This window comes from Triticum urartu, chromosome 5 (genome assembly GCF_003073215.2).
Source record: "Triticum urartu cultivar G1812 chromosome 5, Tu2.1, whole genome shotgun sequence".
Taxonomy (NCBI): Eukaryota; Viridiplantae; Streptophyta; class Magnoliopsida; order Poales; family Poaceae; genus Triticum; species Triticum urartu.
The window spans coordinates 35213856-35236620 of NC_053026.1; the positions used below are offsets into that span (position 1 = coordinate 35213856).

The 22765-nt window shown below is 44.8% G+C and overlaps 1 protein-coding gene across 2 annotated transcripts; it reads right to left on the reverse strand.

Moving 5' to 3' along the window:
- Positions 1–20088: 20088 nt before the first annotated feature.
- On the reverse strand, positions 20089–21355 carry LOC125555538. Of its 2 annotated transcripts, none has more exons than XM_048718453.1 (3): positions 21249–21351; positions 20892–21147; positions 20089–20815 (listed from the first exon to the last, which is right to left on the reverse strand). In XM_048718453.1, exons 2-3 carry the CDS (start codon positions 21111–21113, stop codon positions 20477–20479), a joined length of 561 nt encoding a protein of 186 aa, XP_048574410.1. In that variant the 5' UTR covers positions 21114–21147; positions 21249–21351; the 3' UTR covers positions 20089–20476. The 2 variants fall into 2 exon arrangements, with proteins under 2 accessions (XP_048574410.1, XP_048574409.1); XM_048718452.1 differs by having other exon boundaries at positions 20092–20815; positions 20892–21122; positions 21249–21355.
- Between the last annotated feature and the right edge of the window lie 1410 nt (positions 21356–22765).

Consider the following 22765-nt stretch of genomic DNA (forward strand, 5'->3'; position numbering starts at 1 on the left):
ATTTTTTGAATTTTTTATTAATTTATAATGCCCTCTAGACTGACTGGTCAAAACATCGGTCTATACCTCAGGGGGGCATTGTAAAATATTCTTTTTCCAAACTTTCTTTCATAGCCATGATTGGCACAGGTGGGTCACCATGTTCAAGAAAGTTTGTGTGATTTGGAGGTGGTGGGGAAAATCACATTTTTTTCAAAAACTGGCTTAAGTGACCAAATGGCCCCTCGGGAATGCGGTCATTTTTCGAACCACCTCCAAATGACCTCAACTTTGGCACACATGATCTATTGCACAAACAAAGATGGATTTCCAAGGTTTTATATTTTTTTGAATTTTTTATTAATTTATAAAGCCCTCTAGACTGACTGGTCAAAACATCGGTCTGTACCTCAGGGGGGCATTGTAAAATATTCTTTTTCAAAATTTTCTTTCATAGCCATGATTGGCACATGTGGGTCACCATGTTCAAGAAAGTTTGTGTGATTTCGAGGTGGTGGGAAAAATCACTTTTTTCAAAAACTGGCTTAAGTTAAGACCAAATGGCCCCTCCGGAATGCGGTCATTTTTTCGACCACCTCCAAATGACAACATGCATCAATCAAGCATCTAAGAATTGCAACTATGACAGCCATAATCCCTAGAACTAAGCATCCATTTAATTAATCATCAAGCCAAAGAACTAAAGCAGGCACCAACCCAAACCAATACAGAAGTATATATTTGACTCCAAACACCTAAAGAATTGCAAAAATTCCACTACTAATCTAATAAGCATCTGAAAAAACCCCATCCCTCAATCTGGCTACTTCTAACCTAATCTAATAATCATATGTGGTCCACCATTCTTGCACGAATCAAATACAGAAAAACCCTAATGCAGAGAAAACCCTACCTCCAACAAATCTAACCAAACAAAGTTCTGGCCACAAACCCTACAATCTAAAAACTACCAACTAAAAGTTAGCTGCAGATACCTTCTGCTCCGCTTCCTCCTCGCCAGAGCCGGCCTCCACCTTCTCCACCTTCTCCACCTCGTGCGCCTCGCCAGAGCCCGCCCCCACCTTCTGCGCCTCGCCATAGCCCGCCTCCACCTTCTGCGCCTCGCCGCAGTTCGCCAGAGCGGGCGCATCTGGCTGGACCGCGCCGTTGCGGCCCGTCCCCGCCTTCTCCAGATCTCCAGCGGAGGGAGCACCGCGCTGGACGTCGGCACGCCCCCTCACAAAGGTGCCCGCAGCGACCTGCCGCGCCTGCTCCACCAGATCTGCGCCCCAATCGGGGCGCTCGCCTCCTGCGTCCGCCATGGCGATGGAGAGGATGCGGTGAGGGAGACGAGGAGGTTGGAGAGGAGAGGGAGTGGAGAGTGGAGAGTGGAAAGAGGGAGACGATGCGGCGGGGGGAAATGGTGCGCGATGCGGCCGGAGGTGGTTGCCGTCCACATTTATATGATGCGACAGTTTTGGCAACTACCCGTGACACGTGCTGCCCCACGCGCGGGCGGCTTCACGCGTGCACGAAAGGCCGTTGTATACAAACAAATACGTATACGGACGGGCATACGTATACGGCCGGGCATACGATCTAATCGGGCCCGTACGGGCCTCCTAGGGCTCCTCGGCGGCTATACGCGAGGGCAACAAAGACGATCGTGCCCCTCGTTATGAACCGTTTTTGGTTCATCCTGGCCGTCGATGTGTTTTTCCACCCCGCGTTCAGCCCAGGGGGGAGCACCGGAGCAGAAACGATGTGTGCCACGGACGACGGGAACTCGACGGGGACGGCGCCGAGCGCGGACCTTGCTCCCGCGTGGCCCACGGCATTGACGTCCTCCTCGCCACCTTCATCACCCAGGTCGAGTCGCCCTCCCGTGGGCCGTGGCGACGGAGGTGGAGCCGCCGAGGAGCGGGGATAGCCCGAACCCGAGCGTCCAGGTCGTGCCCTGCCGCATCGGCAACGTTGTGGCACTCCTGGAAGAAACGAGGGTGTCCGCTGTGGCTGGCCGCTACGTCGGCGCGCTCCACGAACGGGAGCCCGGAGAGGACGGGTCCGAGCGCGGATCCTGCTCCCGCGTGGTCCACATGGCTGAAGCCCTCTTGCGTGGTTGAGCGCACGGACGACGACTCCGCCGGGGTGCCGTCGTGCCGGAGCCGCCGACCGCGCAGGTTGAGCCGGCGGGTACGCCGAAGAGCAGGCGGAGTCCGAGCGCCCCGGCCGTGCATGTGGCTGTGCTCCGCCACGTTGGAAACGGCGTGGCATGCGGTGTACACACGGCCCCTTCTGCTGTTGCTGGCGGTGACGGGGTCAGCGGTGTGACGACGGCGATAGGAATGGCGCGCCACTGCATGAGTTCCATTGAGGAAGAGAGACAGGGGCGGCGAGGTTGGAGGGAGGGACTGGTTGCGTGTCCGCAGCCGGGATTTGGGGGCGCACAGCGGGGGAGATTTTATAGTGTCCGTAGCCGGGATTTGGGGGCGCACAGCGAGGGAGATTTTATAGTGGCATACAACGGCAAAGCGGTGACCGGTTGCAAAAGATCTTTCCAGAGCCAGACAAATCTAGAAGCAACCATCTAGAACCAATCGACCTGGCGCAAGGTCAATCAACGTGGCGCAAGAATAGAAAAGGAGTGAGTTCACCAGTAATAAAAATATCAACCACACGTGTCATGTTAACAAGGGCTGTAAAAAAAAATCAGAATAAACCAGGTAAATCGAACCCTTACGGGCTAGTCTTCTTAGTATTTTAGAGTGCACGTACATGTAAACCGTACGACCCAAACTCGAACCGTCATACATATTAAAAGCATGCATGTATGTGTCTAAATAGTACCATTTAGACACATACGTGCATGTTTTTAAATACTTGGTATATTTTATTTCATATGTACACACATTTTTAAAAATGCATGCTTTTGTAAAAGCATGTGCTTTTAATACATACTATTTTTTGTATATGTGAACATTTTGAAATAATTAATAAATATTTATTTCATATATATTAATATTTTTGCACGTGAATATTTATTTTTTACCATAGCATACTTTTCATTTTTAAGAAAATTACTTTTGATAATATAATAACCTTTTAACTAAAAACCATAAAATTACTTTTCATTCATATTACGTAAGTTTGGAAAAACCATATTTGGAAAGGAAAGTTCAATTCAAGCCTTAATGGACAACGTTAAAGCCAAACCATGTAAGGTGCTTCAGGTGTTTTGCTCGACTATGTGATACGGCAATTCCTATTTGTCACTCGTTGCGACAAGATGTCGAACAAACCCACACAACGAGCAAATGGGCTAGAAAATAGTGTTCGCCTATATTTCGGTTTGGCTCTAGTTCCAGGTTCTAGATGGTTTTACAAGGTTCTCATTCGGTTTTTCATTTTTCTTCTTCATGTTGTTTCCTCTACCGGCTTAAATTTGTTCTGCTTTCAGTTTTAATTTTCCATCTGCATATTTTTTTGGTCGTTTTATTTTATTTTTGAAATGTACACAATTTTGAAAAAAAATCTTGGAGTTGAGTAAATTTTCATGTTTCTTGAAAAATGTTCACATTTTTGCAAACTGTTCATAATTTCTAAAAAATGTTTGTTGTTAGATTTTTATAATAAAATGTTTACAATTTTTTAAAAATGTGACTTAAAGAAATCGTAATAAACTTGTGAAACACGGGACCTAAAGCACTAATGCACATAGTAGTGGAACGCTAACTGGTCATGTTCATCTGAGTGATTGCGTTTGCCCAACATTCTATCACAAAGTGCAACATATAGGAGCCCTTAGTTATGCCCTGCAATGAGATGGGAAAAGGAGGACTCGACTTCTAGGCATTAGTTCTTGCTTTTCCATCTTTCTTCAAATTCAGTCATTTGAGAAACTACAACATATATAGAAGATGTAATTTTGTTTACATGTAAACATCACTATATAGCATAATGAGGGCGACTATAGCATCTATAGAAGGGACGCAGATTTGGTGTACATGGGTGCACATGCACCCTTTATGAATAGTAAATTTGAAAAAAATGCTAGAAATAATATGAAAAATCTGAATTTATTTTTGTAATATACATAGTCAATCGGTATACTTGCATATGAATTAGTTTCACGAAGAAATCACATCCGTGGTAATCTGGCAAAAATGACAAAATCAAAGTTATATTCAAAAGAGAAAGTGTTCCTAAATTACCTTGGGAATATTTCTGACTAAATGAACATTTCTCCAAGGTTTTTTAACAACCTATATTTTGTCAATAACTAATGGGCCCTTCGCAATGTTGCTTTATTTGCTTTCTGTTTTTCTGTTTATTAATTTACTCCAGAATTTTACTTATAGTTTAATTACCAAAATTAAACTATTTTTAAAATATCGTTCACTAGAGAATAAATAGGGAAAATATAATATTAGGAAATTTTCTTTCCTGCCCTTATGCAAGTTTTCTGAAAATAATTTTTGGGTGGGACCATCATGGTTTTCAACCAAATTCAAATTTCCATTTGAATTCAGTGTTGGCATTATTGGTCTCAAAATCCACATATGCAAGGAAATCATGGATGCATATGCTCCTAATTTCACAACCAAAATTTAGGAGAAATTTGGGTTTTTGTGACACTCAACCGTCGCCGTCTTATACGCTCTCGCCGGAGTCATCATCATCGCTGCCGTTGAAGTAGCTGAAGAATTCTTCCGCATTAGCGGTCGAATTCGCTAGCGTCTCCACCGACTCCCTCAATGCCCTCATGTACCCCGGCTCATCTACCGGGTCTGCAGAGTCCATGAGCACCGGTAGTGCAACCCAGCTTGGCGCAATGGTGAAGTCACAGATCGCGTGGACGAACCCCGGCATGTCCTCGGGGTCGCCTGCCTCGTTCGGCACAAATGGTGAAGTCACGGACAGCTAGTAGTACCGCATTCACTAGAATAAAGCTAGTAGTACAACATTGTGGCTGAAACGTTTGATTTTTATGTACTCATTTTTTGCTCGGATGCCATTAGTAGGTAACCAAAAATTTAAGTTACATTGCCTATTGTTACAATGTGATGGATCAACCATTAGGTTTTTTACGAGCCCACTCATCGGCTTACTTATTTTTGTCGGAATGGGAACTCCAAAGGTCAACATGGTCCATCTTGACTCATGTCATTGTCTCAAAAAGCGTGTCAAAAAAATATAAAGGCAATGATGCGGATTGATGGCATGCCTCCACCAAAGCATAAATTGGTGAGGCATCATGTGCTTTCCAAGCATGCACGTGTTCAACGCACTATCTTGAGTAAGACTATTTTTCTCTTTTCTAACAATTTTTCCTAATTTCTAGAAGAGGACAACAAACCTACCCATTCCCTATTGCTTTTCCTTCAACTTTGTATGGAAAAGGGTGGATCATCTACCTAAATTAGCATTGGTCTAATTAAAAGCAACAATTCAGATGTTGTTGGACCGTCAGAGCCTACATTACTAGCTAGTTGCTTTAACAAAGTAAGATGGTCACTGTTTAATCTATTCTGAGCACATGGAAACTCAATCGATTGGAAGTCATGATGTCTCAACACATGAAGTATTTTGGCATCTAGGGAAATATCAAGATCCTAACGAATTAATCCCTCACATGCTCACATATTTAGTGTTAACTAACGTTCAAAGAATGCACGACATAACAAGATTGGAGCCCGTCCCCCGCGTCGCCCTCCTCTGGCGACACGGGGGAATCCCAGCCGCCGGTGCTAGCACCTCCCTCCGCCGCCCTCCCCCACATCACCACCGCTGGAGGGCCGGCCGGCGAAGCCGCGCCGGGCCCCAGGAAGGCGGCGGCGGGGCGGATCTGTCCTCTCGCACGCTCCCCCGCCCACCCGCCTCGCATCTCGAGGCGGCTGGCTCCCGCTGGTCCGGCAGGTCTTCGGCGTGCCCTGGCCGCGCGGATCCGGTTCGCCTCCACCACCTCCAACCCTCCCCGCGCGCGGATCCAGGATTCCCCGGCTGTCACGGGCGCCCCCCTCCATCACCGCAGCGGCTGACCCCACTCCTGTCGTTCCGGCGGGGGGTGCGGCGTTCCTTGGCAGCGGCCATGGGCGCCCATCCCCACGGCCCCCCCCCCCCCCCCCCCCCCCCCCCCCCCCCCCGGCGGCGCGGCCTTCACTGTCGCTGGCGCTTCGGTTGGGTGCGGGCATGTGGCCCCCTCCTCTGGCGGCTCTTCCTCCCCCCATGATCCAAGGTAACGGCTTTCGCGCGGCGGTGGCGAGGTTCCAGTGGTAGTGGCAGACGAGGGGCGCCTCGCGATGGGTTCTTTGCTGCGCTGCTCCGGCCCCGGCAGCCTCGACCCCGCGTTCTCCGGTGTTCGACGCTTGCTGGCGTTTCCTCCGGGCGGCTTCGGCCTCGGCGCCAGTAGCTGCGTCCCTTCCAGCTAGCCTGGTTCACCGAGACGGCCACGGCCACAGCAGCTCAGATCTGCGTCTCTCCGGTCCTAGCTTGCCGGCGTTGCCGGTCGCCGTCGTCCCCCCATTGCGGTGGTCTTCGCTTCGCCGCCGGCCTTACCCTGTACACCTCAAAGCCTCCCCCTTTGGCCTGATCCTTTGTTCGTGGGTTCGGAGGCAGTGCCACCCTCCGGCGGCAGGTGCAGCCCCACCAATCCAACCAGAGCTGGCTTCCTCATCCTCGACTCCATTATCAGCGGCTATGGGATTGCGCAGCCTCAGCCCAGGGAGAAACCCCTGCTCGGCTTGCCCGTGCTGGCAGCGGCGGCGCCTGCGGGTGTCGCTGTCCTTCTTGGAGGCGCTGCCACAGCCTTTTGGCTACGCCCCTCTTCTAGCTCAGGGGAAACCCTAGGTCTAGCTCCTCGGGACCGGATGGCGACTGCGTCTTGGCCTTGTCTTCCTTCTTGAAGGCGCTATCTTGCTCGCTCGCGGTGTCCCCGATGTTGGCCTCGGCGATGTGTTTTGCCGCTCTTGGTTTTGGCTTGGTTGGCTTTAGCTGTGTTGTCTCTTCTGTTCGGGCTGAGCACCCCTTGTTTCTCTGCTCCGGACACCATGTTCACATCTGTTTGAGTTCGTGTCATGTGTTGTACCATTCACTGTATTTCTTCTATTCCTTCTATCAACGAAATGATACGCAAGCTTTGCGTATTCGCGAAAAAAACAAGATCATCAAAATAAGTTTTACTGTTAGAGGAATTGTGGCATATCAAATCAAGTGTGGATTAGCATCTTATAGGGGATAACAGCAAATAACTGCCACAATGCAGTGGATATGCATCTGGCCCATCAAAGGATGTGCCCCAATGGCGGGCGAACAAGATGAAATTAGCATTCCCAAATCTCATAAGGCACATGTCCCGATGATGTGTGTCGTCGCACACCATGCATGATGTGCCTTCCTGATGGTGGTTGCTGAGTTGGGCTCAGCACCTATATTGGCATGCCTACTGCACCGTGGCATAACTGAGTGGCGCTGCTGATGGACACCAAGTGTCGCCACATGTGGCATTATCGCTTATCGCACACCGTCATGGCCATGTCAAGGGATTCTGTGCTGGCCTCCAAACTTGCCGATACGCCCCGAGTGTTTCATGGACCTTGGCAAATTCAGTTTACGTACCATGGCAATTTTCCTTTCTTATATGTACCATGGTAAAAAAATTAGGGACCATGACCAATTCAGCTTAGGGACCATGATAAATTAAGTTTATGGAACATGGCAAAAAAAATTAGGAACCGTGGCTAATTAAGTTTATGGACCATGACAAATTCACTTCAAGTACCATGTCCAATTCAGCTAATGAACCACGGCAATATTCACTTTTTAATAGAACCATGCAAATTTCTATATTTAAGAACGACAACAAATTTATATTTTTTTCATAAACCTACCATGTTGTACACGCAACAAGATTAATATTTTTGCCATGTATCCATGGCAAAATTCCCTAATATTTGCCATCCTTTTGAAATTACAAAATTTCAAATTTTGCCATGTGCCCACTACAAATTATCAAAAAATCCATGTTTTATTGGTCAATATTTTTATATTTTTTTCATGTGCAATTTAATTATAGGTAACATAGCTGCTATATTATTTTATAGCATGGAAATTTTATATTCATTAGACCATGGTAGTTTTTTCCCTAGGTACTTTAGCAATTTTCGTTATGTAGACGATGGCAATTTCTTTTTGGTTAGACCATGGTAATTTTTTGTAAGCAGGATGGCAATTTAGACCATAGTTCTCTTGTCTTGCAACATTTTCTTGGACCATAGCGATTTTATTTAGCATACCATGGTAAATTCCTTTTTTACGTGCTATCAAATTTTTTGACATGGCAATTTTGGACCTTCTTAGAAGCACAACCTTTTTTCCGCAATGTAGACTTTTGCTATGTGAACTCTTCTGTTTTTTTATTAAATTTGCCATGTTATTTCCACAACAACAAAATTTAATTTTTTATGAGATTTTTTTGTTTGAAACAAAATATTTATGTTTGTTCTTGTTTTTAATATGAAAAATTTTGTCATCCAATTTTGTTGTGTGCAACCTGTCAATTATACTATTTTTTATTTATACCTACATCATGAAAAACTTTCTTTTTTAATATTTTATTTATTTATTTATTTATTTGCACACGGGAATGGTGATTGGGCTAGAAGCCTAGCGAAGGTCATGTACGGCTTTGGATTCGCTTGGGGGGTTACCTGTACAGCTTTGGATTCGCGAATAGAAACGTTCGCGCTGGAGGGGGTTCTCCAGCGAACTACTGGTTCGGGCTGACATCGCTAGAAATCTGATCTTCGGTAGACATTGGGGGTCCATACTTTATCCCTGATTCAGACAAAAGATACTGTTTCTCCTTCTTCTGTTGCATGCAACTCCATGAAAGAATTCAATGTTTTTATCTCGTACTCTCCTTCAAGGCCAATCTTCACATTAACTAATCGGCATAAGGATTTCCATCTGAATACTGACACAAGCTACTTTAATTTACTAGTTATAAGCTGATGTTTTTTTTTTTTTGCGGGACTGCAGCAGAGGACGAACCCGGATAAAAGATTTGATCGGGATATCTAGCAACCAGCCAAGAGCCAACGGGTTGTAGTAGTGGAACACAGGACAGGAGAATCACTGGTTGTGCACTCGTCGTTACCTGGCTGCAGGGGACGAGGTAGCGGTAGACAGCGTGGACGATTGCGGAGTTGGCGGCGTAGGAGGCCGTGAGGAGCGCCCATTCGCTGGCCTGCTGGACAGCGTCTTCCATGGATCCAACCCTTCTTTGCCAGGAGTCCATGGATCCAAGCGAGTAGCTAGGACAAGAAGGCACTACTAGTTCAATTCCTTGTCTCAAAAAGAAACGATGGACCAGCAAGAAAAAGAAGTAGATGCAGGAGAAGAAAAGGATTCACCAGCAAGAAATGAAGCCCACGCTGGATAGCTAGTTCCAAATATTCGAACGAGACGGAGGGAGAGGGGAGGGGAGGGGCTCACCGTCGCTTGTCGGATGTGGAGCGAGCGACGTCGCTGGAGGGTGCTTCGCTGCTCCGGTACGCTTTCGCCTGGGCTGGAGGGAACGTGTTGGAGTTTGCAGGCGGAGGGCTACGGAGTTTTGGTGTGGAGCTGTTTAAATAGCCGAGCGACAGAGAGCGCGCTGCAGCACGAGGATCATTCTCGACTGGACGTCACCCATTTTAGCTCATTTTAGGTGCACGTTCATTCTTATCTATTGCGATTTCTACTACAGTAGCATACGCATGTAACTTGGCGTGCTTCGTGCAACTCATACCACTCTATCGACTGGTGGCTCATCCAACATTATTTTTACACTTGGATGTATTTTGAGTTACATTGTCTATTTTTACTACATCATGGATCATCATCTATTATGTTTTTATGACCTCATTGATCCACTTATCTATCTTTGAAGAGAATAGGGAAGTGGGGCTCCAAAAGTCCATGGTTCAACCCGTTCATTGTCATCTAATCGAAAAACGTGCAAAAACAGAAAGAAGATGATGGCCACTGATGGCATGCCTCCAACAAGGAATAAAGTCATGAGATAGCATTTACTTTCCAACAACTCAACTTTTCAAGTCATCATCTCGACTAAGCTTAATTTTTTTTCTCTCTCTCCCACTTCGGTAAATTCATATCTAGGCTCGTCTCTATTGCTTTCATTTTCTTTTCCAACCGGGCTCACACCCCTTTCCGTTAACTTTGCAATTAACAGAAATACATCAGTTTGTTGAGTACTGTGCAAAACATCACCCACCAGCCAAAGCGAAATGAGATAGACTAGAGCAAAAGGAGACCGAAAGAAGGGAGCGAGTTGGTGCACCGTCAGGAAACCCACTGTGGATGATCCTAAAACGGGCCAGCCACCATAGGACGAGAACCCGACGACACTAAACCAGTGCCCAATAAACATTCTGGAGACGACTACAGGACACTGAAACAACGAAAGGAGAACATAGGAACAACAGACTCCAGCGGGCATCAAACCCCAGTGGAACAAGTTTAAACTAGGCAGTGCAGCAATTTAGCCGATCCGGATCGCAGCTTCATCACCCAGAAGAAGCCTGCCACGCGGGTAGGTTCTGTCCGCCAGAACAACAGAAACTTGAGCCAGCCTCTTAAACCCAGCCTGCAACTCCATCTTGTCGTCTCCCTTAAGCAGTCATGCCCAATACCACATAAACAAAAAAGCAGTGAAAACAGCCTCCAACGGAGTGCCGACATCGTATTTATCGAATGTAACTTTGTTACGAATGCACCAAATCCCCCAGAAAATGGTAGCAATAATCATCATATAGAACTTTTTCCCTCCCGGGAAAAACAGATATAACTAAGCCCAGCTTTGCCAGAGAGATCGAGGGCAGCAAGAAGCCTCCGTTGTCAATCCCAACACACCCCAACCCGTGCGTGCAAATGAGCAGGTGAAGAACATGTGATTCGCAGTCTCCACATCCATACAAAAAAACAGGCGGGATTCCCAGGCAAATACCTACTTGGCATGTTATCCCGCGTAAGTATAACATTTTGAAAGAGCTGCCATAGGAAGATTTTGATTTTCAAAGGAATCGTAGCTTTCCATACCCATTTATAATTCGGGCCAGACATATTCCTTTTCAGCCACCCATAACTGACTTAGTAGTAAATTACCCTTTACTATCCAGTGCCCAAGTAACAATGTCTCGGGAGTTGTTCAGAGGCATACTTCTAGCCTCAGAAGTCACTCATTTTTTGTGCCAAAATATGAATAGTAACAATGATTTTTTTTATGCCAAAATGGTGTTCTTTGATGGATTGGCCCGCCCCAACAAGCTTTGACAATACTCGGCCCATTTTGTCTGATTTTTCTGACTCCGCCACTGGAGGGTGGTCTCCTCCGCAGGATCGGCGTCCGTCAGCTGGTCCCAAATTCAGAAAGGAGGACTGTGGAGAGTCAAGGCAAATTCAGAAGGCAGGGAGAAGAGCACCAGCCAAGGGGTAGTGGAACACAGGAAAATCACTCGTCGTTAATTACCTGGCCGCAGGGGACGAGGTAGTGGCCGAATAGGTTGGCGATTGTGTAGCTCGTGGCAAAGGAGGCGGTGAGGAGCGCCCATTCACTGACCTGGTGGACAGGGTCGTCCATGGATCCAGCTCGTGGCAGTAGGTGGGACGCTAAATTTCTTTGCAGCTGCACACAAATGCGAGTGAAGCCCATCATACATTTGAGCTCATTTTAGCTGCACGGTAATTTTCATCTAGTGCGATTTCTACTACAGTAGCATACACGTGTAACCCGGCGCACGTGTTTCATGCAACTCATACCACTCTAAAGATCTCCATTTCAGAAAGAAAAAAAGTACTACATCCGTCCTATTTTATAGGTCTCCTTTGTAGTTTGTGTCAAATTTTGACCAAAGATTTAACTAAAAAAATGTTAATATATGTCAACAAAAATTATATTGTTGGATTCGTATTTGAACATACTTTTCAATGATTAAATTTTTGATGACATGTATGAACATTTGGTTAGTTCAATCTATGGTGAAAATATGACACAAAATACAATAGAGACCAATAAACCAAGACGGAGGTAGTACCACTCTAACAACTGGTGGCTCATCCAGCAATTTTATTTATTAATTCTTTGCCTGGACGTCATTAGCAAGTACAACCACAATTTTTACTACGTGATGGATCATTCATTATGTTTTTTTACGAGCTCATTCATCCACTTATCTAACTTTGCCGAGAATAGAAAGTCGGGCTTCAAAGGACCACGGTTCAACTTGATTATTGTCATCTAATCAAAAAGCGTGTAAAGAAGAAAGAAGACGATGACGATTGATACTATGCCTTCAACAAAGAATAAAGTTGTGAGACATCGTGTACTTTCCAACAATGCAAGTTTTCAAGTCATGATCTCAAGTAATCTCAATTCTTCTCTCTCTCAACCACTTCACTAAATTTCAAAACTAGAAACATACCTGAGTCATTCTCTATTGCTTTTCTTTCGCTCTCTTTACTTTGTCAAGGAAGAGACCGGCTACTCTTCAGGAATTAGGTTTGCTCTAAGGAAAATACCTTGGATGATGTCGGACCACTCGAGCCTACATGGCAATATGATCTATCAAAAGTCTACACATCGTAATTGTGAGTGAAGCTCAAAACACACACCATCCACTTATCCATCTTTGAAGAGAATGGGAAGTGGGGCTCCAAAGGTCCACGGTTCAACTATATCATTGTCAACTAATCAAAAAGTGTGCAAAAAAGGAAAGAAGGTGATGATGATTGATGGAATCCTTCCAACAAGGAATGGAGTTGCGAGACATCATTTACTTTCCAACAACCCAAGTTTTCAAGTCATCATCTTGAGCGCTGATCAATTATTCTTTCACTCTATCTCTCTCCTGCTTTAGTAAATTCATACCCGAGCCAGTCTCCGTTGCTTTCATTTACTTTTCAACCACCCAAGTTTTCGTGTCATCATCTCGAAGAAGCTCAATTCTTCTTTCTCTTTACTTTTTCAAGGAATAGACTTGATCCTCTTCATGAATTAGGTTTGCTCTAAATCAAATACCTTAGGGCATCTCCAATGCTGACTTCCAAATCGAATATCGTATTCGTTCAGGGACCGGCGGAGACCAGTTCACAGACAATGATACGGGAGCCCATCCAATCATGCCCGCATACATTTCAAACCGCTTTTCAATAAACTGGACAGATTTCATCAAACACGGCGGATTTCAGCATAGCTCGAACATAATTTACATAGAATGAACTATATTTCAACCGTATAACTAAAGAAAAAAAAGAGAGAGTAGGAAAGGGAGGGGAAGAAACTAAAGGGTGGGAAATACTAAAAGCCAGAGACCTCTACAACCTCTGCTGCACCCTCCCAGGTACGAGTACGTAACTAGGGCCGCTCCGCTTGGATGGTTTCGATCGATCCATCCATCATCATGTTCATGCTTGGTCTGAGTGGGTGCAGTCCTCCTTCCTCCTGCGCTGCGTCCAGTGGACGGACGCGGTCGCGGAGGCCGCCGAGGCGAGCGCCCTCTGGCTCGGCATGCTCTTCTGCGCCCTACTCCAGGCGCTGCAGCTCCCGTGCTCCCGCCGCTTGGTCCGCCGCTCCCTTGCCGACCGCGCGCTCGCACTCACCTTCGTCGGACACTGCATGTACGCCGCCGCCGTCCGCCTCCTCCTCGCCGCCGACTGCCCTGGATACGTCTTCGCCAGGGTCTTCTGCACCGCCAGCATCGTCATCTTCGCGGGTGGCGACCTCCTCTGCTTCTTGGGCCTCCTCCTGGGAGGTGATTCGGGTAGTTCAGCTAGCTGCAGATGATCATGTCCATGGATCAGTTCGTTCATGGAGTGCGGTATGTCTGAATTTAGTACTACTGTTAATTGGATAGATCGACTGAGGACTGAATGACTGATGAGCAGGGCAGCCGATTAGTTCAGCTTCAGCAGGACTGAGTATGTGTGAATCTAGTAGCTACCTAGCTCTCCTAGCTAGTACTAGTTGGTATATTTGCGTTGCTTAATGTACTTATGATCAGACATGAGCACGATAGTTATATCCAGCTTCCCTATGATTAATGTTGATGAAATTGCTGCAGTTTAATCCAGTAGTATCAGTATCCTAGTGTGTTACTTGGATAACAGAAGAGGCACGTTGGCCATCCATGGTCCTTGTTGGAAATTTACCTTAGGATCAATCACATCAAACTGCACAAACACACGCGCACAAAAAACTGATAGCCAAAGGGCTCTTCTTGTGCCCTCTTTTCTTTCTCTTTATTACCTTTTCTCCTCTTGTCTCGGTACAAAACTCACGTGACACCTGTGCATATATACACACAGAGACGTCTTAGCTAGCCGAACACAAATCCTATTCGAACACCAACTCCAAATACTATACGCCAAAGCTAGCTCTAACCGGAGTGGCAAAGACCCATACTTTCCTAATTACCGGCCACGCTGGTCGCACTTAATACTTATGCTAACGGGACTCAAACATGACTACCTACTGCTAATCTCAAACTTACCTAATTAATACTAACTTATGTTTGGATTACCTAACAGTCCAGACGATGCATTTTGTTTTCACTTGGTGATTTTTTGTTCCTGGCTAGACGATCGCGAGTGCAACTATCACGGTGAGCACCGAGCGATGTTGGTTGGGAAATGCAGAGGGACGGAAGTGGTGCACATGTGACTGCTGAACTGAACAGATGGGAGCTGCTGAGATACAAGGGCAACTAATCAATTTAGAGAGCTGGGACATGGAAAAAAGATATATTGATATGTATTTGCACTTTCTGCTTGTTTAGTTTTGTCATCTTGATTGATATGTTGCGTCGAGTCTAGTCCCCTGGCTGAATTTGCCAACTGGAACATGTTGCGTCTAGTCCCCTGTCTAGCCATTCAGTGATTTGTGAGCATGAGAGGGATTTCTTTTTTCTGAAGTTGCATCTTAGGGAATATACCCACCTACGAATGTTTACAATTTAATTCCTCACAATTTTGTGACATGCTCCCTAAGTTTACAAGCAAAATCTTCAGCTGGATCAAACCATTCTTTGAGAAAGGAGGTAACATGCTCCAAGATCTACCCGCAATAAAAAATAAAAAATAAATCCATGCTCCAAGATGTTAGTTGTCTTTTGGGTTAATATTTTGTCCCTGTTTCAAGCAGAAAGAATATATTGTGCTTCTCCTTCTTCCGCCACTTGCAACTCTGTGAGACATCAAGTGTCATTTAGGCTGTATTCCTCTTTAAGGCCAATCTTAAATTTATTTCCTATGCCTAAATTCCTCTTGATGAATTCTGAACCATATCCAGCACCTGATGGGCTATGGATTTCCATCTGAATTATGGCGCAAACAACTTTAATTTACCGACTAAACTTATGTTTATGAGCTAGTTATGTCGTACATTCTTAGAACCTTAGCTGATGCTACACAAATTTTCTCGCCTATAGTAATAGTCTTTCAGTGAGTGAGCATGTTAGGGTTTTTTTTCTTATTCAGATTGCATATGAGGTATTAAGTGGCTAGGATCTTTATATATATTTTTGGTTGTATTCCAGGATGTTTCAAGTGTTGAGACCTCTGAGCTTGGTTTTTTTATATCGATTGATCTTCCACATGGATTCTAAACGGATAAATGGTGACCATTTCAGTTGGATTTCTTTTTGGAAAAGAAAGAAAATGCCCGCCTTCTGCATCATAAATCAGACTAGCTAGCTCGGTTAGTCGCTGCCAAGTTTGAGCAGGTATGGCGTGATTACTTTGTATTGGTTTGGTTTGTTGAGAGGAGGTCCAGGGCTACTTATAGGGCGGAGTGGAGGTTGTGGGCGCTGGCATACTCGGGGTCATGGGCGCATGGGTCGGCAGCGGTTGCGGGACGTTGGGGTAGAATTCTGGTCGGCTAGCTAGCTGCTAGCTGGGCCTTTTTTTCTTTCTCTCTTCATTTCTGTTTTCAGTTTCTGATTTATGTTTTTATTTTCAAATTTGAATTTGAATTTTATTCAAAAGAGAAAGTGTTCCTAAATTACCTTGGGAATATTTCTGACTAAATGAACATTTCTCCAAGGGTTTTTGACAAGCTATATTTTGTCAATAACTAATGGGCCCTTCGCAATGTTGCTTTATTTTCTTACTGTTTTTCTGTTTATTAATTTACTCCAGAATTTTACTTATAGTTTAATTACCAAAATTAAACTATTTTTAAAATCACGCCAGCTGGCGAAAGGGGGATGTGCTGCAAGGCGATTAAGTTGGGTAACGCCAGGGTTTTCCCAGTCACGACGTTGTAAAACGACGGCCAGTGAATTGTAATACGACTCACTATAGGGCGAATTCAGTGTTGGCCTTGTTGGTCTCAAAATCCACATATGCAAGGAAATCATGGATGCATATGCTCCTAATTTCACAACCAAAATTTAGGAGAAATTTGGGTTTTTGTGACACTCAACCGTCGCCATCTTATACGCTCTTGTCAGAGTCATCATCATCGCTGCCGTTGAAGTAGAGGACGAATTCTTCCGCGGTAGCGGTCGAATTTGCCAGCGTCTCCACCGACTCCCTCAATGCCCTCATGTACCCCGGCTCATCTACCGGGTCTGCAGAGTACATGAGCATCGGCAGTGCAACCCAGCTTGGCACAATGGTGAAGTCGCGGATCGCGCGGACGAACCCCGGCATGTCCTCGGGGTCGCCTGCCTCGTTCGGCGCAAATGGTGAAGTCACGGATAGCTAGTAGTACAACATTCACTAGAAAAAAGCTAGTAGTACAACATTGTGGCTGAAACTTTGATTTTTATTTACTCCGTTTTTGCTTGGATGCCATTAGTAGGTAACCAAAAAATTAAGTTAATTGCCTATTGTTACAATGTGATGGATCAACCATTATATTTTTTAACGAGCCCACTCATCGGCTTACTTATTTTTGTCGGAATGGGAGCTCCAAAGGTCAACATGTTCCATCTTGACTCATGTCATTGTCTCAAAAAGTGTGTCAAAATATATAAAGGCAATGATGCGGCTTGATGGCATGCCTCCACCAAAGCATAAATTGGCGAAGCATCATGTGCTTTCCAAGCATGCACGTGTTCAACGCATTATCTTGAGTAAGATTATTTTTCTCTTTTCTAACAACTTTTCCTAATTTCTAGAAGAGAACAACAAACCTACCCATTCCCTATTGCTTTTCCTTTACTTTGTAAGGAAAAGGGCGGATCATCTACATAAATTAGCATTGGCCTAATTAAAAGCAACAATTCAGATGTTGTTGGACCGCCGGAGCCTACATAACCAGCTAGTTGCTTTAACAAAGTAAGATGGTCACTGTTTAATCTATTCTGAGCACATGGAAACTCAATCGATTGGAAGTCATGATGTCTCAACACATGAAGTATTTTGGCATCTAGGGAAATATCAAGATCCTAACGAATTAATCCCTCACATGCTCACATATTTAGTGTTAACTAACGTTCAAAGAATGCACAACATAACAAGATCATCAAAATAAGTTTTACCATTAGAGGAATTGTGGCATATCAAATCAAGTGTGGATTAGCATCTTATAGGGGATAACAGCAAATAACTGCCACAATGCAGTGGATATGCATCTGGCCCATCAAAGGATGTGCCCCAATGGCGGACGAACAAGATGAAATTAGCATTCCCAAATCTCATAAGGCACGTGTCCCGATCATGTGTGTCTTGGCACACCATGCATGATGTGCCTTCCTGATGGTGGTTGTTGAGTTGGGCCCAGCACCTGTATTGGCATGCCTACTTCACCGTGGCATAACTGAGTGGCGCTGCTGATGGACACCAAGTGTCGCCACATGTGGCATTATCGCTTATCGCACACCGTCATGGCCATGTCAAGGGATTCTGTGCTGGCCTCCAAACTTGCCGATACGCCCCGAGTGTTTCATGGACCTTGGCAAATTCAGTTTACGTACCATGGCAATTTTCCTTTCTTATATGTACCATGGTAAAAAAAATAGGGACCATGACCAATTCAGTTTAGGGACCATGATAAATTAAGTTTATGGAACATGGCAAAAAAAATTAGGGACCATGGGAAATTTAGTTTATGGACCATGGCTAACTAAGTTTATGGACCATGACAAATTCACTTCAAGTACCATGTCAAATTCAGCTAATGAACCACGGCAATATTCACTTTTTAATAGAACCATGGCAAATTTCTATATTTAAGAACCACAACAAATTTATATTTTTTTCATAACCAACCATGTTGTACACGCAACAAGATTAACCATGTATCCATGGCAAAATTCCCTAATATTTTCCATCTTTTTTAAATTAGAAAATTCCAAATTTTGCCATGTGCCCACTACAAATTATCAAAAAAATCCATGTTTTTTTGGTCAATATTTTTATATTTTTTACATGTGCAATTTTTATTATAGGTAACATAGCTGCTATATTATTTTATAGCATGGAAATTTTATATTCATTAGACCATGGTAGTTTTTTCCGTAGGTACTTTAGCAATTTTCGTTATGTAGACGATGGCAATTTCTTTTTGGTTAGACCATGGTAATTTTTTGTAAGCAGGATGGCAATTTAGACCATAGTTCTCTTGTCTTGCAACATTTTCTTGGACCATAGTGATTTTATTTAGCGTACCATGGTAAATTCCTTTTTTACGTGCTATCAAATTTTTTGGCATGGCAATTTTGGACCTTCTTACAAGCACAACCTTTTTTCCGCAATGTAGACTTTTGCTATGTGAACTCTTCTGTTTTTTTTATTAAATTTGCCATGTATTTCCACACAAAAAAAACTTAATTTTTTATGAGATTTTTTTGTTTGAAACAAAATATTTATGTTTGTTCTTGTTTTTAATATGACAAATTTTGTCATCCAATTTTGTTGTGTACAACCTGTCAATTATACTATTTTTTATTTATACCTACATCATGAAAAAACTTTCTTTTTTAATATTTCATTTATTTATTTATTTGCATAGGGGAATGATGATTGGGCCAGAAGCCTAGCGAAGGTCATGTACGGCTTTGTATTCGCTTGGCAGGTTACCTGTAGCGAATAGAACGTTCGCGCTGGAGGGGGTTCTCCAGCAAACTACTCGTTCGGGTTGACATCGCTAGAAATCTGACGTTCGGTAGATATTGGAGGTCCATACTTTTTCCCTGAGTCAGACAAAAGATATTGTTTGTACTTATTCTGTTGCTTGCAACTCCATGAAAGAATTCAGTGTTTTTATCTTCTATTCACCTTCAAGGCCATTCTTCACATTATTTCATACGCTAGTATTCCTCTTGATAAATTATAAAGCATACCTAGAACTTACCGGCATAAGGATTTCCATCTGAATACTGACACAAGCTACTTTAATTTACTAGTTATAAGCTGATGTTGACGACCTCGTTATTTCGTACTATTATATTGTGTGAACCTTGGCGGACGCTAAACAAGTTTTGTTGTCCGTAGCAATAGTCGCCAAGTGAGCTGTGAGCATGCATGTGAAGATTTCCTTTTCCTTGAGGTCACACTTGAGGCATTTTATTGGTTGGGTTTCGTCATGGTTTCTAGAGGGCTTGAGGGGTTATTCATGAATCATCATCGTCCTTTTTTCTTCTGCTTTTGATGGGTCTTTTGGAGTAGATGACATGGGTCAAGTCGAGTACACTGTAGACCTTTTGTTTTTGTGAAACAAAAAACCGTGTTGACAGACCTTTGGATCCCCACCACCTCTCATATTCTTGGCAAAGATAGAGCGGTGCACATGGTGACATGCATGCATGCATTACCGCATGTAGTCACGGGCATGGCAAAGCAGCAATGGCACGCTACCCGGGCTGGCAAAACCAGCAGGGCACGAAGCACGCGGGTTACATGCGTAGCTGAAATATCACTGTGCAGCTAAATTGAGGTAGCTTGCTAAGCTAGATCAAAACAGCTAAAAACCATGATGAGACGTTTATTGCACAACTCTAGAAAACTGCATGCTTAATCAGCAGGTAGGAGTAAGTTGAAACTAGGAACCTAGTTACATTTGCATTTTCAATTATACACAAGTTGGAACAACAGCTTTATCCCCAGTGGATTAGCCAGCGGTTGCATGAAAAACCATAGTTAACATATACTCCTATACTGCATGAAGTGACAATCTCACCAACATCAATTATATCGAAGCTGGATAAATAAGCATATAAATGATGTCTGATCATACTACAGAGGAAAGGTGGAATACTACTGCATCAAAGACGGGCACAATTCAGGGTACGTAACACATTACACAAATACGTACTAGCATCTCCGATCTATCCAATTAACAGTCGAGTACACTGGTAGATTCGGCACTCGGTCAATTGTGGCCGCTAGCATAATGCATACTCCTACTCATTATTTATCAGTCCCTCATTAGTACCTCACCAGCTGATCCATGGACATGATCGCTGCGACGCTGCCTACGTACCCCTGCTTCTCAGTCCTACTCCTCACCGCTGCCGAGGAGGAGGGCCAAGAAGCTGATGATGTCTCCCGCTGCGTAGATGAAGAGGCCCCCGGTGGAGCAGATCCGGAAGAAGAGGTCTCCTGGGTCGGCGACGAGGAGGATATGGGCTATGGCGGCCATGATGAAGTGGCCGACGATAGTGAGCACGAGCGCGAGGTAGGCGAGGGCGCGGCGACGGCGGCGGCACGGGAGCCGCAGGGCCAGCACCGCCGCGGCCGCCTGGAGCACGAGGCAGCACAGCAGCCCGATCCCTAGGGCGTTCACCATGGCTTCCTCCGCGTCCGTAAGCTGGTCGCAGCGCAGAAAGAAGGAGGACTGTGGAGGAGTGGAAATTGAGAAGGCATGGAGAAGGGCAGCAGCCAAGGGGTAGGGCAAGGGGAATCGGGCGTACCTGGCTGCAACGGACGTGGAAGTGGTAGAGTGCGTAGGCTATTACGGTGCCGATGGCCAAGGAGAGCGCGATGTGGCAGGCGGTGAGGAGCGCCCATGAACTGACTCCTCGGACAAGATCAGGACGAGGCGTCTTCTTGGCCAGGGACAGGGTCACCGGCAGCAGATGAGGCGCCTTGCTGCCGGCCATGGATGCAGGAGCCTTCTTTTGCGGGGACTCCATGGATCAAACCTGGACAAGATGAGGAGATGAGACACTGAGGCATTGTTAGTCAAGGTCAACAGGAAGAAAGAGGAAGAGAAAGAAGAATTCAGCGACAAAATGCAAGAACGAGGAGACGGAGGGGGAGGGATTCACCGTCACTCGTCGGATGTGGGAGGTGCTTCCTTTTCCCTACGCGAGCGACGTGCTACACTCCAAGGGTGGTGTTGGAGGCTGCCGGCCACTGGTGTTGTGGACTGCGTAGCTGTTTAAGTAGCGAGTGTGGTCGTGTGCGATGCAAAGTGAGGCCGCGACGTGTCGAGCCCGGGCTTCACACACACACACACACACACACACACACACACACACACACACACACACAACCACGGGTTAGTTGCATGTGGGGTGGGAGGAGCGCCTAGACCATCTTTGGCAATGCTGCTCACCCAACACACACAGGTGCACATGCATGCGTAGTGCTCCTAGAAGCTAGATGAACGGGGAAGGGAGGGGGAGGGGACTCACCGTACATGTGAGCATGCAAGGCTGCGATACGCGAGCGACCCAGGCGGAAGCATGTGATGGTCTCGGTCGTCGCATTGATGTAGAGAGCAAACCACGTGCAAGTTTCGTCCGATCAAGGGAGCGCGTATAACATTTTTGGCAATGCTGTGGGATGCATGCCTGCCTAGTTAATATCTTTCCATACGTAAAGAAATGCTAGTGAAGCTCATCACGCATGCACATGCTCATTTTAATTAGCTACGGTGATTCTCAACTAGCGAGATTTCAGAGTAGCATGCCCATTCACCACCCTTAACGACGGGTGGCCAAATCAATCATTTCGATAAGCTTGCTTCTACCACATTTTGGCAGAATAGTTTCATTCTTTTTAATATCTTTTTTATGCATGATTGGCTGTCATTAACGGATGCAACCTTACTTTGACATACATTGAGTATTACAACGTGACATTATATTTTACACTAAACCATTCTTAAGCTTATTTGTCTTGGTTGAGAATGGGTGGTGGGGCTCCAAAGGTCTGCATGGTCATCTTGACCCTACATAATCATCTACTCGAAAAAGTTGCAAAAGAATAAATAAGGTGATGGTCATTGATGGCATGCTTCCACCAAGGCATAAAGTGATAGAGGCATCATGTGCTTCCCAACAACGCGTGCTTTTAACATATTATCTTTAGTGGACTTATTAATTTTTCTTCTTTTCATATTTTTTATAGTTTCTAGAATAGACAATAAACCAAAGTGATTCTCTATTTTTTTTCTTCTTTCAATTTACTTTGTAGGGAAAGAGATCGTCTCCTCTAAAGGAATTAGTGTTGCTTTAAAAATAAATTAATAGTTTAGATGCACCACCCAAACTAGTTGCTTTAACAAACTGGGATGGTCATTGTTTGATCTCTTTTCAACACATGGAAAATCCTAGCATATTAGTCCCTCACATGCTCACATATCAAATAACCATGACTCTAAACTATTTTTGCAATGACCACTAAACTTTGTTTAGCGTCAACCGAGGCTCAGAGAATGTATGACATAACGAGATCATCAATGTAAGCTTAACCATTAAATTAATGTAGGCCGCGCAGGAATTCAGATCGGGATACACATGCACGGCAAGTTGTAAATATGTTTTTATAATTGATCAAG

What these genes read in the sequence shown, in the direction of transcription:
- LOC125555538 (XM_048718453.1), bottom strand. Translation starts at nt 21,113, where the DNA reads ATGGAGTCCCCGCAAAAGAAGGCTCCTGCATCCATGGCCGGCAGCAAG. An exon ending in TCCACGTCCGTTGCAGCCAG is followed by an intron (nt 20,816 to 20,891) that starts GTACGCCCGATT and finishes ACTCCTCCACAG; the next exon opens with TCCTCCTTCTTTCTGCGCTG.